The sequence below is a fragment of the Neophocaena asiaeorientalis genome, unplaced genomic scaffold (genome assembly GCF_003031525.2).
Source record: "Neophocaena asiaeorientalis asiaeorientalis breed wild unplaced genomic scaffold, Neophocaena_asiaeorientalis_V1.1 scaffold737, whole genome shotgun sequence".
NCBI classification, from domain to species: domain Eukaryota; kingdom Metazoa; phylum Chordata; class Mammalia; order Artiodactyla; family Phocoenidae; genus Neophocaena; species Neophocaena asiaeorientalis.
The window spans coordinates 542061-559983 of NW_020175012.1; the positions used below are offsets into that span (position 1 = coordinate 542061).

General features: G+C 39.4%; 1 protein-coding gene across 5 annotated transcripts in view; it reads right to left on the minus strand.

The window, feature by feature from the left end:
- Positions 1-1501: 1501 nt before the first annotated feature.
- The window catches only part of ARHGEF12 (Rho guanine nucleotide exchange factor 12), a 142412-nt gene continuing 125990 nt past the window's right edge, over positions 1502-17923 (minus strand). For all 5 annotated transcript variants that reach the window (XM_024761922.1, XM_024761919.1, XM_024761923.1 and 2 more), the window contains 13 exons: positions 16664-16778; positions 14905-15005; positions 12946-13023; positions 11750-11825; positions 11053-11220; positions 10115-10202; positions 9545-9631; positions 9328-9407; positions 8792-9025; positions 6170-6640; positions 4965-5281; positions 3760-3829; positions 1502-3219 (listed from right to left, as the gene is read on the minus strand). In XM_024761922.1, the coding sequence (XP_024617690.1) occupies positions 3209-3219; positions 3760-3829; positions 4965-5281; positions 6170-6640; positions 8792-9025; positions 9328-9407; positions 9545-9631; positions 10115-10202; positions 11053-11220; positions 11750-11825; positions 12946-13023; positions 14905-15005; positions 16664-16778 (1896 nt within the window). In that variant the 3' untranslated portion in view covers positions 1502-3208. The remainder of the gene's footprint in view (positions 3220-3759; positions 3830-4964; positions 5282-6169; positions 6641-8791; positions 9026-9327; positions 9408-9544; positions 9632-10114; positions 10203-11052; positions 11221-11749; positions 11826-12945; positions 13024-14904; positions 15006-16663; positions 16779-17923) is intronic.

Here is a 17923-nt window from a genome sequence, read left to right on the forward strand (position 1 = left end):
TATACCTTCTGTGCAGCATAACATAATAGTAACCGTTTAGGTCCTAATAGCCAAGACAACTCAAGCAGTCCAAGTTAGCTGATTTTAAAGTATGCCAAATATATCGCTTCTAGGGCAGTGATCATGACTTTAAATTACAGCACTCTGGGGGTTTGTTGATTTGCCTTGATTAATTCTGTTCTCTGAAAAGGAAGGAGACACTCCAAATGTAATTTGCCACTTAATAGCAAAGGAGCCATCAGGGCCACATGAGAGAGCACAGGGTCACAGCAGGTCACTACAATAGAGCTCAAACCCAGCTCTCCTGCTCCGGGAAGGTTGCTTTGTCTACCACCCTTGGATCTTTCCGTATGGAAGTAGATTCCAACTTCTAGTCACATAACTTTGAGAAAATGGCTTCGATGGTAACCAGCCTCACTCAAAGACAGGGTGAATACCTAATTCCATCATTCTGAAAGGCAGGTAGAGTATCAAAGTCGAATGGATGTGATTATAATGGCCAAAAGAAAATAAGAGGGTGTGGGAGGCCAGCATGAGAAGAAGGGAAGAAGTTAGGTTGGTAAGATAAAAAGAACACTCAAAATTGTGGAATCTATTCAGAATTAGACTTCATTTGGGGGCTTTGTTTGACAATCTGGATACGAATTTATTTGGAAGTACTAGAGCTATGGTCAAAATATTTTTCCAGTTAGCCCTGTTTTTGTTCCAAGGAGAGGTTAAACTTCAGGAAAAAGAAAAGCAAATAGTTGCTAAGGACAAGGGACTGGCTGAGCTAGAAGAGAAACCAAAACTCTGCTAACCTACAAAGCTTCTTTAAAGGAATGAGTGCTAGCGAATTATGCCATTACCCTGTAGCGTCTGAAGTTAAGATGAAAGTTCTATTTGTATTTACCATTCTCTTGATTAACTGTCCACAGATGGTATTAGTGTCAAGTAACTACAGGTGTAATTCTTTTAGTTGGGAGTGACTACATTATTTCCAGCAGCACAATGTAACCATTTGGTTTTTACTTGCTTCTCTTAAGAGATACAGAAAGTTCAAGTCCCAAGCTTTACTTATATATTAGCCTCTGCTTCTAAAAATTTTAATCCCATTTTGATTTAATTTATACTTGGGCTACAACTCAAAATAAAATTCTAATTTATAGATGAGGTCCAACAATCCAAGTTGGTCTACTTAAAAACACAGATCAGGTTTGGAAAAACACAAACAGGAATCTGGACGTAGATGAGCTTGTTAAGTTGTAGTGGTGTTTATAAAAGTAGTAGGGAATCCTTACCACTTGTGATGAGGGGAAATTTATATATATATATATATATATATATATATATATATATATATATATATATATATATATATATATATATATATATATATATATATATATATATATATATATATATATATATATATATATATATATATATATATATATATATATATATATATATATATATATATATATATATATATATATATATATATATATATATATATATATATATATATATATATATATATATATATATATATGTATATATTTGGGCAGAGGGTGGGGGGATGGCAAGGAAGAGTAAAATTACATCCTAACTACCCACAGAGTTCAGAGGGCACTACTGAAAGACATGAGCAGTGGATGAACTCCTTGCATACTAACAGAATTTTCATATTTGACAAATGATTTAGTTTTAGTTGGCAAAAATACTCCAAAACATACATACCTGACGCACAAAGAAAACCACAGAAAGCCACCAGAACTGAAGGAGTTCTCAAGTTACAGTTCTGAAACATTTATCCTCTGGAGGGTGCTGCCAGTACTACTATTCACTCTAGAGCAGGCAGTTACCAATGCCTTGCCTGCAGTATCCAGTGTATGTTCTGGTCTGCAATTTTTAAGGTCAGTCACGCACCAGTGTGGAAAAAGCTCCAGCAGTGAAGTCAGAGGAAGTGCTTCTGGAGCTGGTTGGAGCAGCTCTGTCTTCTCCACCACAGCTTTCTCCGCTCCACTCTCGGCTCTCTTTTTAACTCAAAGAGCCCTTTGGCACCATCAGTGCAAAAATTAGAGTCAAACCTCCAGGTACTAAAATGTTACTGGCCTTATAATCAGCAGTACCCGTGGCTAATGAAAGCCATTGTTCAACTCAGTAGTGATTCAGTTACACAACCTTCCCAGACTCTCACCCGCTCCCACCCCACCTTCCTTCAGCGACCCCCGCCCCTGCCACCACCTGAAGCATCGCCGTTTGCTTGTTTTTACTTCCTGCTCAATCTGCAGGGGTAATTTTACACAAGTGCCAAAGTCTAACGTATAATTATAAAAATGAAACAATACCAAGAATAACAAACTTACAGTCAAGAAAATAAAATTTGCTTTCCTCTCCCTCCCAAATCCCAACCCTCAACAGAAAAGGAGACAATAGAAGAAAATACACCCATTTTCAAGCGCCTGCTCTTTCGTACATTGAGGATTCCTGTTCATTGGGAGCGGATCCCAGCTACAGAGAGGAGGTGCTTGCCTCGGGTGGGAGGAAGCCCTACCTGGGAGCGCAGAGCTCAAGTCCTCTGCACTCAGGAGTCCCAGCAGACTACGCTTTTGAGGTGGCCCTCAGACGAGCAGCCTACTGGATAGCAGAGGCCACGGGATACAGTTTGGTGGAGGCCACGTGCTTCCCCCGCCCTGCTTACCCCGTCCTGCTCTTCACCTCTCTACCCCACCTCCTAATACCCCGTACTGAACTCTGCTTCGGGAGCAATCGATGCTTCGGTGTACTAAATACAAAGGGCTAAAACTCTCACTACTCAATTAAAACAAAACATGGCAAAATAAAAATTAAAATGTGCTTTCAAATACGGAATGAAGTCAAATAAATACATCTGATTTTCTCTTTTTCTTAAGTCTAAGTAAAATTTCATATTCTACACCCAAAGCTCTATACATTTGGTTTTTGTTCTGAATCAAAATGCATTTCTGATAGTGAGGAGAGCAGAGTGAGAGAACGGACGTCCCCTCACTGACAGACTAGTGCAGCTGCCAGGCTGTGAAGAACCAGTCCCGCTCCGGGCCCCTGGGGCGTGGCTACCCCAGGGTGTTTGCAAGCAGGTCCTCTGTCACACACTCTCTCTGCGTCCACACTGGAGCCAGGACGTGGTGATACAAGGCCGATGCTCAAATCCAACAGCCTGCAGTCACCTCCAGGACACGCGGCTCTAACTTTTATCTGGGAAGAACAAGGAGATGAGGAGATCAAATCAGGAAGAAAGAACGAATTAAAATGAACACTTAGGGAATATATTTGAAATGTGTGGACACTGTTAACACCTTTATTTCTGGATCAGAATAGCCTCATCCAAAAGCATGAGAGCGAATGAACACAAATGGCTGCACTGAACACAAATCCGTCGGTAGCCACAGGGGGACACTGCTTTCGCCGTCAGGGGAGACACAAAAGCACAGCAAGACCTGAGGGGGACCTGCCTCCACCACTAGGGAGCCTCAGTTTCCTGGGCCCACCACAGCTCTGCCTTCTGCTTTTGCAAAGGTGAAGAAAGACAGAAGGAGGGTGGCGTGGGGACTGAGCTGTGTCAGTAGACAGCGGCCTCTGCTTGATATATGATGTTTGGAAACAGGCAGTTTTTCTAAGACAGAGAAGAAATGGAATCTCAGAAGGTTTCCACTTTAGAGAATAATAAATCATTTCATTCAATGCACTGTTCAGGCAGGATGATTCTTGAGTCTGAAATCCACGGTTTTCACATACCTGAGTGCTTGTCTGTGAGGGCTGATCCAGCCAGCCTTTGGCAAAGAATGCTGTAACTTTCCTCCACCTTCTGTAAAATAAAACCCATAGGTTTTTCATTTGAACATCATGAAAAATTTGTTTTGAAAATAGGAAAGAAGCCTTTTTTATATTATAGGGACATGCTTCCAAATTTCAACATTAACTTCATTAAAAATTTTGTTAGTAGGCGAAAAAAGTAAATTTCATTCCTTTTACCTGTTCCTCTCTTGAGTGAGTAACTTAAAATGTTCCCATACAGAAGAAAGTAGAGGAGAGGGCGACCGGTAGAGGTGATTACCCCACCGACCCCCTCCCCGCCCGGAGTCACCCTGAAAATGGTCCCACATGCGGCATGAACTAAATTAGAGCCAGTGTGCCCTCAGTGGCCTTTTAGAATCTTATCAGCCACAGGGTGACCCTACATATAACCATATGAAGACGGGAAAACCTACCACATGAAGTTAAAAGAAAAAGTAAGGGAGATCAGTCTTTAGCTAAGAGGCTAAGGACACTTTAAATTCTGGTCCCTGAAACCTCTACTAAATGATGTCATGACAAACATTTGGGCTCTAGCAGCTGTGCCTACTGATGGCAAACTTATAAAGTCCTGTTGTCAGAAATGACCACACAGGTCAGTTTTGCAATGGTGGCTTATGCAGCGACATTATCAATTTACAGAACTCCCACTCATAGTCAGGCCTTTAAATTACAGGAGCCACTGGAGACAATTTCTGTCACAGCACCTGGGAAACTACCAACATCACCTAACAATTCACAGATAATTAACAGGTTATGGCAAGTTAAAGCATTTCCCAGCCTAGATTCCTAACTACACCAACCCCACCTATCTCAGCTCACTGCCCATATCTTCTCATGGAGGCCAGCCAATCACCCCAAATATATTTAGGTTCTTAAACTTAGAAACCCATACAAACACACAGTTTACAGAGCTACAATTGTTTCTGTTCTTGTGATCAGATTAAAAAATGCTGATCTCGGTTTTTCATCCAGGTCTATTCACATCCAGGTCTATTTCATCCAGGTCTATTCAATCGTCAAAGAAAACATACAAATCTAGACCCTGAGCAAGGTTACTGACAACAGCCTGTTAATCATTTTACACTTCCTCTCTGCTAAATGTGTTTTTTATATGCGAGTCCCAAGGATGCTGAAGTCTGAGGTACCTTTAAGTGTTCAAGGTCAGCCTCTATCTTACGAATGTACTCCATGATCTGGCTTGGTGAATCTGAACTAGAGGCAGGACTCCGGATCTCAGGACAGGAATCCTCCATAGCTCCCCAGCGCTGCTGGACCAGGAATTCCGGGGTGAAAGGTGAAACTGCCCCATCAGAATGAGGATTCTGGGGAGAACGCTGCTGCCGGCGGGTAGAGTCCATAGAGGGGATGCCCGCCGCGGGCTGCGGGGGAAGCGAGGAAGCAACCTCCTCATCCGTGGAGCTCTCCTGCGCTGTTTCACAGCCATCAAGGGTCAAACAGGTTCCTATCGATGGAGACAGAACAGCTTGATGAGATTAGTGCTGCCATCATCACATCAGAAAACAGACGTGGGGCGATCTGCTGACAACTTTAAAAGTTATTAAAGCAGGGGAAAGGCCATTAATTCCCAAATTCCCAGGTTAAGCTTTAAGTACCTCAGAATTTTCTTACATCAGGTTAAAGGTAAACTTAGCAAACTTTCTTGGTAATTTCTGAGTAACTTCATATTCGTTAGCATTTTAAAAGTGAAAAGCCGAAAACTACCGAGTCCCTACATGATCTTGCCACCACCCTCCCTGCCGAACACCGGCCTTGCTCCATCTCCCACCACTGTCTCCCTCACCCTGCACTCTTTAACCACAGAACGCCTGCTCCTGCCTCACAGCCTGTGCGCTCTTCTTCTCTGCTGGAACACTCTACTTCCAGGTACCCACATGGCTTCTTCCTTCACTTCCCTTGGGTCTCTGTTCACATGCTACCTCCTGAGAGGCCTTCTTCCCTCATCACCTCGTCTGCCCCCATTACCCTCTGTCCCTCAGTCTGACTTATTTTTCCTCCTAATTCTTACTATCTGACATCTATTTATTTGTTAACTCCTTTACAGTTAGTTACTCCTTCCCCAAGCAGTGCTTAAGCATCATGACAATGGTGGATTTTTCCATGTTTTATTCCATGCTGTATCTCCCAGCACCTAGGATAGGGTGTGGCACAGGGTAGATTCAGTATTTATTTATTGCATGAAAGAACAGATACTACACACACACACACACACACACACACACACACACACACACACACGAGAGAATGCTTGGATACCCGAGCGACATCCATTTCAGCACATAGAACAAATAACAATGATTGAAATCAAAGTTTAAATGCGAAAGGAACTTGCCTGAGATGCGCAAATTAACATCCTTCTCTTCCTTTTTAACTGCTCCATCACCTTCTGATGGATTATCATCACTATGTGCTTCACGGGCATCAAAAAAGTGCTCTCCACTCTCATCAAGACCCCCTTCTGGCTCTGCGGGAGGCATCTCTGGGGTCATGACCATGTGGTCCATTACTAAAATGTTACTTGCCTGGCTATCTTGGAATGCCAGTACCACTGAATCCCGTGGAGCAGAAGATTCAGTTGAAGTCCGTGGACTGTAACAAGTTGAAATGTCACCAGTTCCAGTTCTAAAGGGCATCTGTCCTTCACAAGGATGATAGGCCTTAATATTGTCAGGCTTCTGGGTTCCACTGTCTGCCTGCACCCCCAGAGAGGCTGTCCTGCATCTTGGGAAATGTGGCCAGTCTTCCTGAGTGCTCTTCTCAGTCAAACCCAGCTGTTGTACCAGCAACTGCTTCAACAAACCCACTAAAAGATTTAGGAAGGGGGGAAAAGACACACGCATTCACAACTATAACCTCAAACTGACAGAATTAAATTAGAGGAATGATCAATTCTCTTAAAGTAAGTACCGTTTTAGTAACATGCAGGCAAAAATATTAATTTCATACAGTCATTTTTTGTTTTGAGAAATGAAATAAAACACCATCTAGAGAAAATTTAACATCAAACTTGTCTTTAAAAAAATTTAAGAATTCTCAGTGGGAATTCTCTTATTATTCTCCTATATGCCTACCTCCACATTTTCTACCATATAACTGGAATAATACCCCAAAGGTACTTCTTAAAAGGATGTTGAAAAGCCGTGTTAATCTAGACAAAAGAACCTGAAAGTTCTGCTTTTTCCAGAGGCAGACACTATCTACATAGGCATTATTTTTTTCTAATTTTATTAGACACAGAGAACATTTATCTTATCATCTATAATAACCCAAAGAATTTCCTTAAATGGTGAAGAAGAAAGTAAAACTGCCCTGTAAATTTAATTCCAATGTTTGGTAGCATACATAATTTCAAAGGATAAGGAAATATTTATTAGTTTTTTAAAATGACCTCACTAGTACCACAGCTTCCTTTGGTTGTTGAATATAGAATGGATTTAATTTTAAATGGACAAGTGCGTGCTGTGAGGTCACTCACCCAATGAGAGGGACACTGGGACAATGTTAGTGGAACCATCAGAAATCATTACCACTGTTAACTCTATGAGTCTAGAATAAATTAGGTTTTAAAGAACTTGACCAATTCTGTACTTTCAATTCGGCCTTAATTTCTATCTTCTGTCTCTTTAAATAAAGTTTCCACATAGGTTTGGGTCTTTGACCCTCCTTCTTTTTGCTCTGCAGTCACTTCCTGAGAGACGCTATGAATACTTATGGCTTTGACACTCAGATCCATCTCTCTCCCTGACCTCCTCCAAAATTCTAGTCTTAAAACTCTCAACTTCCTGCTCATCCTTCCTCTTAAATGGCTTGCCATTCATTACCATAATCTCAACATGTTTTAAAATTAAGCCCATAACCTATGGCAAAGAAAAGGAGGAAAAAAGAAAGTGTAGCAGTGGTGGTCTTTTCTAATTTTTATTTCTGACAAAAATACTGAAATTATCTCTAAATAGTCCCTTACCTTTGCCCTCACAGCCAAAGAAGCCAATTGTTTTAAGTATCTGTTGGTTTCTCACTTTATTTTTATTCTTCTAACACCATTCTAGCCCAAACCCTTTTAGCCTCAAGCCCAGACCACTCCAACTGTATTCCCATTCAAATCCTTCTGCAGATCTCAGCCAGAGTAATCTTTTTCCATTAGTCATACCCCCTAGTTTAGCAACTTCAAATGGTTCTTTCTCTGCAGCTAAAGCAATCATTCTCAGCCTTTTTCCCACCTCCAATACACCTGAGACATGTGATCCGCTCGCACTTGTAGCAGTGGTTCTCAACCAGGCTGGAGAGGGAGTGGGTGGCTAACCAAGTGGCAAGGACCACACATTCGTGTGTGTGTGCGTGTGCGTGCGTGTGCGAGTGCGTGTGCGAGAAGGATGGGTCTTGGTGAAGAATACTACAATCTCCACAAGAAAACAGAAGAATATCTGTAGCCTGAAGAATTCCTCAAAACCCTGCAGCCTGCCACCCTTCAAGTCTGGAGGACTCAACCTGCTCTTCAAGGTCCACAACAGCCGGGCTCAACAACGCGTCCTCCACCTTTCTAACCTTGTCCCCCATGACTCCTTTAGCTTGTGCGGTCTGCCCCAGGCCAGCTGCCCTACCCACTGCTCTCGGAACACCCTCAGAGTTTTTGCCTCTGTGTTTTGGTCCTATCTGGTCCTACCATTTTTCTTGTCTGACTGACTTCTATATATTCTGCTAAATACCTATCTGAATTTTACCCATTCTTCAAGGCAATAATCACACCTCTCTGGTTTTCTAATGCCTCCCTTCTCTGGTCACGCCAACCAGATCAATTTTGACATACCTATAATGTTTTTTTTACTTAAGAAGGTGAGGGAAAGTTTTCTCTCATCTTCCCAACTAGATTGTAAAACTCTTGAAGGGAAAATTCATGGTACATTACAAAACTCTGGTGCTTACTAAGTATCTGTATTAACTTACGAATAAAACTTACAATTCCTTAGTGCATCCAATGCCCACCGCTCTTCTGAGACAGGCAAGTGTGGATCTGGGATTGTGATTTGATAATTGACTCCAACTTCCTTTAGAGTTCCATCTGCATGCTGCTCCTTTGCAAACTGTCTCTCAGCCACAAAGAGATCATCCACCTCCGATTTCCCAGAGGTATCCAGTGAATGAGATTGAGGTTTTGACGACATTAAAGGAGACTCTAATCCCAAATCTCTGTCTGTTCAATGGAACAGAAAAAGTAGAACGTATCTTAACAAAACTTTTAACGTGAAGCATTCAGGAAATATTTGGAAAAAAATAACCGCATGAGCTACAGAGACTGTCCGCTAAGTAAAATACACGGCACTCAGGGCAGTGTGATAATGGTACACAGAAGGCGCACAAGCAAACCTTGTTAAAGTGAATAGCTGATGCCAGACCCTGCATAAACCATAAACCAAGAGAGTTAACGTTTCTTCACATTTTATTGAGTAACATGTAGACTCCATTCTTCCAGGTTAACTTAACAGATCAGTTTACCTGGACTCTGCAGACCAGTGACTGAAATGCCATGATGTTCCACTTTTAATTTTGGAGGTTCTTCTTCATCATTGTCTCCTCTATGGAAGGGAAAAGAAAAATCTTTCAGCTTCATGAGGTGCCTAAACATCAGTGCAACAAAACGTTTATAATTATCTATTCTTCCTCTGACCAAAACCACAAAGTCGTTCCTACTCGGAAGCAAAGGCAGACTCACTCGCAAGGTGGCGACTGTGGCAGTGGAATTGGCTTTGTGGACTGCTCCTTCACTGACGCTGCCATCCGACAGATTAGGTCCTGCCAGCTGCAGGAAGTTTGAAAAGAATACAGAACACAGGAGGGAAAGGAAAAAGAAACACACTTTAAATACACTCAGAAAGCAAAAATAAAAACTAACAAACCATACCAGAAACCAAATCAAACCAACAGTCAAAAAACACTATTTCTGCCAGAGAATAGCTTTATTTTGGTGACATACTATTAAGTAGAGATTATAAAACCTAACAATGTTATGGATACACTACCCATGAAAAAAACTTCACTTGAAGCTTCTGAGAATTTTTTCTTTAGGAAAGATACTTTCAATAGGATAGAACCAAAATAAGAGAGATCCATCTAAAAAGGAACAAATTCTTAGAAGAACACCTCTCAAAGAAGACAGAGGAAGTACTTGTTTCCACATCATTTTTGGTTTTCAAAGTCCTTTTACAAAAGCAGTTAAATTGTGGAATATTATATTCAGGATAATAAAACATATTAGAGCAAGGTAGCTATATCCAGTACATACACAGTCTTTTCAGAAACTGTCTGTGCCACCAGTTCATAAATTTGGGCTCCATTGTCAGACATGGAGATGACGAATAAAGCTTTGTTATCTGGGAAAACAAGACAAAAATTACTCTAACAATATGACCCACAGAGGCTGGGAAAGATGTTTCTAGGGTCCTGGTATTATTCTGCATCTTAATCTAGGTAAAGGTTACACCTGATCACTTTGTAAACACACATTCACTTTGTAAAACTCATCAAACTGTAACTTAAAATTTGTGCAAATTATTGTATGTTAAACTATATATAATATACTTTAATAAAACAGAGATTATAAAAGCTAGCACTAATTCCACAGTAATTTATTAAAAACAAGTGTCAACGTATCTAAATTACTGAGCTATAAACACTATTGCTCTTTTTGCATTTATTCTGAATTGCCCTTTTGCTAAACAGTTAGTAACATCCAGCGCGTGTTGGAGAAAAGGGGTCATAAGTTTATCTTACCACTATGGAACTAACAAGTTTTAAAAGGGATCTCCTTACTAGTACAGTTAATATGTAACTTCCTAACTGAAACTGATTTTTAAAAACCTAAACCACACCTACTTCTTCAGTTTTTGCCTTTTCCCCACCATATCAAAAAATGAAACCTTTTCAACGGGATTACCTCCAATTCATTGTCTTCACTAGTGTCATCAATGATTTGAACATGACATAAAGACAAAAGTAATATGCAGAAATTTTTCAAATGCAGAAAATTATTCAGAGAATCTAAGCATCCTCAATAATTTGGGGGTATTCACGTCCTAAGCAGTAAATAAATTTCATTTAATCTGTATAAGAATAGAAAAGGAACAAAACTCTACGCCAGCCGTGCTACTTCAACGACACTGAGTATCTTATGCAACGTCACGGTGAACCTGGAGGTTAGCGTCATTCAGCAGACATACTCGCCTGTTGCCACTTGTCGAACCAACACAGTATTCAACTTGATGACAGGGCTAAAGGTGTGTTTGCTATCACCTGTAGATGCCAGAATCTTACTATGACACCTTAACACCAGTCTATCGTCCTGCTTTTGTAACAATACAAGAATATCTTCCAGCAGCAAAGTGTATAGATCTAGAAATAAAAATGTAGGAGAGGTGATCAGGACAGAAATTGAGACGTGTTTTATAAACTTGATAACAATTTGACATCAAAAACTGATTTCTGTTAAATCTAGTAAATTTTAAAAATGTACTTGCTATTGTATTTTTTTAATTTCATTTTTTAATAATTCATCTTTAATGTATTACACCAAAGTGTCTGTTTGTGACTGACAAGAGATAAAAAACACTGGTTCTTCACCACAGATAGTTTGAGATACAGTGGTTTAAAGGAAGCTGAGACTCATTAGAATACAAGGATGGAGACAGGACTGAATCATGACAAAATTTTCTGCTTCATCCCCAAATGAGTATTTAACATGCTTCACATATAACAAAATAACATAAGCAGATCTTCTGTAAATGAGTAATAACACAAAGTACCACTGCTAATTGCTGTCACTGAAAAATGTGAACGGCTATCTCTTCTCTTTGGCATAAGGAAAACTTCCTATTCTTTTCCTTTCTCCACACTCCCCCAAACCAACAGACAGTACACCTACCAATAGTTTTATCTCTATTCACCTTCCAAACCAATGGCCCTTCGTGAATCATCTTCCTTTTTGTTAAATCCAAATTCTGCCAAAATAAAGAGAATTACACACAAATTATTTCCAAGCACTAAGTGAGATGATATTCCATTTAGTCTCCTTTCCAGAAATTCTTACTATAAAAGATACCATTTACATTCACTATTATTGATATCCGTCAACTACTGAAAATGGAATAAAAATCAGGTTCAAGTAAGCTGCATAAAATTTTCTAGAAAGGAAAAAGCATCTTGCAGAAAAACATTCAGGAGTACTGTCTTCCAAATTTCACTCTAAACAGAGGTAATAGCTAATGAAAATGAAGCTGTAAATATTCAGCTACTAGATTCTCAACCCCTTCCTTATTTTTTCTATGAATAACTAACTAGATGAGGATGATGTATAGCTTATCTGTAAGAAGCCTCTGATCTAGGCTCTCATTCCAAAAAAAGTTCTAAGGAATAGCATTTCACAGAAGTCCAGGTAGTACTGAGGCTTGCTCTAAATATCAATAACTTAATAAGAGAATCATCTTTTAGCATAAGTAGCTCTAGAAAAATCTCATTCTCTGGAAGTTAAGGGGCTCAGCATATTAGCATGCTTTTTGATAAGCTCTTAAAATAAATAAATAAAAGTCTATTTTAACAGCCACCAAATAAATCTGCCAGAACAACCAGTGAAACAGTATAAGAAAGACTTAAAATCCTAAGTGACTCAATACAAAAGCTCCATGTACTAGAAGGGGCAATTAATAAATATTTTACTATCATTCCTGTAATGGTTTCAACTTTTATGCTTTTGAAGAGCTTCACAGAAAAATATTTATCTTCCTTTACTCAAAAATCTGGAAATTTCCCACAGTAAACAGCCTTACTCTTATTCAAACTACAGAACACAATAAAATTAATTTTAATAATAAGTAATGTTCCTTGGTCTCCTATAAATCCTTGTCACAGGAAGTTAGTTTCACATAAAATATTCCCCTACTGAAAGACTAAAGCAATCCTCACACAGACCAAGACATTTAAAAGGAAGAACAGAACCATAAATACAGACAATCTATGATGCAAGAACTCCTTCAGGTGATGTATGTTCCCACTGAGATGTTAATTACCTTCCAAGTCTTTAGCAAATTTTATGTTTTTAATTATGATTAGACCATCCCTTACCCTGAGCTCTTCAACATTTGGGTACTCTGACAACTTCAGATTGGAGGTATCAAGGCGACGCTGATAATCTTCTAAGCGCTGAAAATGAGACAGGAAACAGCTAAGGTTACTGCTTTGGATATCGATGACCTCCCTGTTCCTAGATCAAATGGACACTGTACCTGCATTCTGCTGAACTCTGCAACATCAGACACAACCGACAACTCACGCTTCCTTAAAACACTCCCTTCTGTTGGCTTTGGTGATATTACCCGCTTCCTAACTTTCCTCCTACCTCGTTAGCTGTTCTTTTCCAATCTTCTTTTCAAACTCTCTGGCTGCTAACTAGCATATATTTACTTTCTAAATATGTAAATAATGTGCATGGCACAGAATTCAGAAGGTAATATAAGGCACACAATAAACAGTAAGTCTCCCTCTAACCCTGTCCTCTGGCCTTCCCAGCCCCAATTTTCCCTAAAGAAGAAACCTCTAATACCCATTTCTTGGGTAGCCTATGAGAAAAACTCTAAGAAAAAAGAATACATATGGAGGTAAGCACGCTTGGCTCTGTTGCGTGTAGGTATAGCTTTTAAAAAAGAACTATATGGTAACATAATACATTCATATGTGTATTACTCATTCAAAAGGTAATGCAATATATTCATATACACATTTCTCTCTCTCTCTCCCTGTGTGTGTGTGTGTGTGTGTGTGTGTGTGTGTGTTTATCAGTCATCAATATATCTTGGAGACTGTTCCACATTAGCACATAGAGAGAGAGTAGTCTATTTTTCCAGTGGCTGCATGGTATTCAACTCTGTGAATGAACTATAGTTTTTTTAACTACACCTTACTGATGGACATGTATATTAGAATGAATTTCTAGAGAAACAACTGTTGGACTGACTAAAGGGTACATTTTTCCCCAAGATTACAAAAATTTCCAAATATACAGCAAAGTCTGAATGTGTACAGTAAACACCCATATACCCACCATCTACATTCCACAACTAACATTTGCTACATTTGTTTTATCATATACCTATCCATCTATTCACCCCTCTATCTATCCATCAATCCAGCTTATATTTTGGACGTGTCTCAAAATGACATAACACACTTTATCTCTAAACATTTTAGCATGCATCTCATTAACAAGAGTTCAATATTTATCGACCGTTCTTTTTTTAAATTAAAATTTACATACAGTGAAATGTACACACTTTAAGTATACCTTTCCACCAGTTTTTACCAATGCATATGCCTGTGTAATCAAGCTCCTATCAAGATAGGAAATATGACCACTGATCACCTCAGAAGGCTCCCTCATACTTCTTCCTAGCCAATCTCTGTCCCCAGATCCCCAGTGACAACCATTTTTCTGATTTTTTCCACCATAAATTAGTTTAGCCTTAGAAATTCACATAAATAGAATTACATAGTTGTACTCTTTTGTGTCTGGTTTCTTTCACTCAGTATAATGTTTGTGAGAGTCATCCATTACTGCTAGTATTACTTTAGTTTATGACTATATTTACATTTGGTTTATGCTATAAACATTCCTGTACAAGTCTATGGGCACGTATCTACATTTCTCTTGGGTAAACCACCAGGAAGAGAATTGCTGGATCGAAGAATGGACGTGCGAATATGTACATTTTTAATTTAAGTATAAATTGCCGAATTGTCCTCTGGGGTTTTCATCATTTTACACTCCAAACAATACATTTGGAAGTTCCCGTTTTTCTACAGCCTCACCAACAGAGTGAATGAATGAGCAAACAAGCAGCTAGAGATGCTCAAAAAAGCCAAATACAACTCTGATGTTCTATCCCAAATTAATCTGGACCCACCTACTACATGAATAGTTAACAAACATCCCGCCCTTCAATTATGTAATAACAGATTCCAGGTAACACTAATTTAATATTCTTATTCTCACTGTCATCCTGTGTCTTCTTGCTTTTTCCTTCTTACCTGCTTGTTTTCTGCCTCCTTAACAGCCTGATTTACATAATTTAAGATTTGACGACAGTGATCTGCAGCTTTCTTCACCTTCTCCCTTTCTGTTGGCCATTCTAAATACGGCAAAGAAATCCAAAATGTAAAATGGAGGAAATAAGAAAAGAATGTAAGTATATACATAAATGAGATACCACTTTATTTCAACAGTTATAAAAGCATAGTAAGACCCTGAATATTTTACTTATTTATTTTAACTTTTATTTTTATTTATTTATTTTTTATTTTTGGTTGCGTTGGGTCTTCCTTGCTGTGCACGGGCTTTCCCTAGTTGCAGTGAGCGGGGGCTACTCTTCATTGCAGCGTGTGGGCTTCTCACTGCGGTGGCTTCTCTTGTTGCGGAGCACAGGCCCTAGGCGCACGGGCTTCAGTAGTTGTGGCACGTGGGCTCAGTAGTTGTGGCTCGCAGGCTCTAGAGCGCAGGCTCAGTAGTTGTGGCGCACGGGCTTAGCTGCTCCGTGGCACGTGGGATCTTCCCGGACCAGGGATCGAACCTGTGTCCCCTGCGTTGGCAGGTGGATTCTTAACTACTGCGCCACCAGGGAAGTCCAAGACCTTGAATATTTTTATACCAGGCTAAAATCCTACAGCAGAATCTCAATTCAGGTAGTCTATGGACAGGTAAGACTTCTTATCATAGTACTTTAAGCATCAATACTAACCTTTAAAAAGAAACCAAATCCAAGGAGAGATGCTTTATATCAAGTATCAGGCCCACCCAAAGGAGTGGGTTTCATTCACATTGTAAGCTATATAAATGGGACCCCTTTCCCCCTATCAAAGACAGCCTACATGATTATGGACAGTGGACCCATTAAACAATATATTTTGAATGATAAAACAATTCAAAGTAACTCCAAAATATGTTTCTTTGAATTTGGTATTATATTAAAGAAAGAAAATAGTTTACAACATTTGTATCATTAAAAGAAGATGAACTTCACCAAAATGTGTTGAGATTATGTTGAGGTTCTATTTTGGTAAAGAATACCAAAATCAGAATATTCAACATTACAATCCTCCAAACAATAGTCCAACTATACTGAATAAATATATTAAAGTATAAAAGTTAATGTGTATGAGTATTTTCAAATTCCCAGGCATAAGAAACAGGTGTTTGATTGCATAGAATTATTAATGAGAACTAAGTATAAGAGCCTAAAGCTCAATTGAGAAACTCAGATTCACTTCACGTTTCAAAACAGGAGAGTTGGAATGATATGCATCGGTTGGACTTAACGAAAGTATATATGTAGATACAAAACATCTCTGCAACCCAGTATAAGTCTTCTTCAAAGCAAATATGATATATGCTACAGGAAGTATTGGTAAGCTTTTTTGGCACACTTGATAGGCCATATGGTCTTTGTCACAACTACTCAGCTCTGCTGCTGTATTACAAAAGCAGTCAGAGACAACATTTCAACAAGTGAGTATGGTTATGTTCCAATAAAACTTTATTTACAAAAATACATGGTGAGCCAGATTTAACCCATGATCCAGAGTCTGCTAAACCCTGTGCTAGCGCTATTAACGGAGTACATTAAATCAAACAGCCCAAAGAAGACTGGATTGAATCTTGTTAGAACATCTTGCCGTACTATTTGGAAATTCAATGTCCAGACACCAGGATGCTGTGAGAGATTATTCAACGGAATATGTGTTTTTGTTGTTGTTGTTCCTAAGCTCTTTAAGTTCAGTGAGAATGCTGTACCTGTGTATTTGGCAATATTATCCAATAGAAGAGGGTACTTAGTAAGCCTCTGCATTTGGGTGGGAATGATATCTTTCAGCTGCAGACGACGACACAGTGGATTACTCTCAGCATCCTAAAATTAAAGTCAAATAAGTGAATTTGTAATTCTTATTAGGACTATGATTACCTAACACGTACCACATATTCATCATGTAACTATCTACAGCAACACAGTTCTGGTTATTAAATCAAGACTTAAAACCTGCCAAGACATACCACTGCCACACTACACTTCTGCTTTCTCCTTTAATCACATAATGTTGCCTTTATCACTCAGCCAATGGCTTCTGTGTTATCTATTCAAGCGAAGACTGAGAGCATCCATAATCAACTCTAAGAACTGCTTTCTTGTGAAAAAAGTTTTATCTTCACGTATTAAAAAAATCTAGTTACATTTTTCAACGACTGGCATTCCTACCAAAAGCTAGTCAGTTAATTTGCTATCTGCCACTCCAAGTAGGCACAATAGATCACCAGTCTCGATATATCAGCTCAACTGTAATAGGGTTCTGTAAACTTTTCAGTGAAGTGCCAGACAGTGAATATTTTAGGCTCTGCACGCCATCCGTCTCTGTCACAACTATTCCACTCTGCTGTTTTAACACAAAGCAGCCACAGACAATACATAAAGGAATGAACTTGGCTATGTGTAGTGAAGAGTTCTAAGATGGCCTCCAAGATTCTCACTTTCTGGTGTACACACCATATAATCCCCCTCCCCCCTTGAGTGTGGACAGAACCTATGAATATGAGGGGTTATCACTCCTGTGATTAGGTGACTATCAGTTAACTCTGAGTCAATCAGAAAGGAGATTGTCGTAGGTGAGTCTGACTTAATCAGAGGAGCCTTTAAAAGAAAGCTCTGTCAGAGAGACACATTCCTACTGGCCTGGAGGAAAAGGACACATCCATCTTGTAAACTGCCTACAAGGGCCACGTAGCAAAGAGATTTGGGCATTCGCTAGGAGCTGAGAGCAGTTCCTAGTCAACAACAGCAAGAAGACAGGGCTCCCGGTTATAGTTACAAGGAAATGAATTCTGCTGACAACCAGTGTAAGCTTAGAAGAGTGGCAGATGAGAATCGCAGCTGCAGGTGATACCTTGATTTCAGCCTGGTGAAAGCATGAAGAAAGGACACACATAAACTATATCTGTACTCCTAAACTATAAAAGCTGTGACATAATACATTTGCATTAAGTTGCTACATTTGTGGTAAT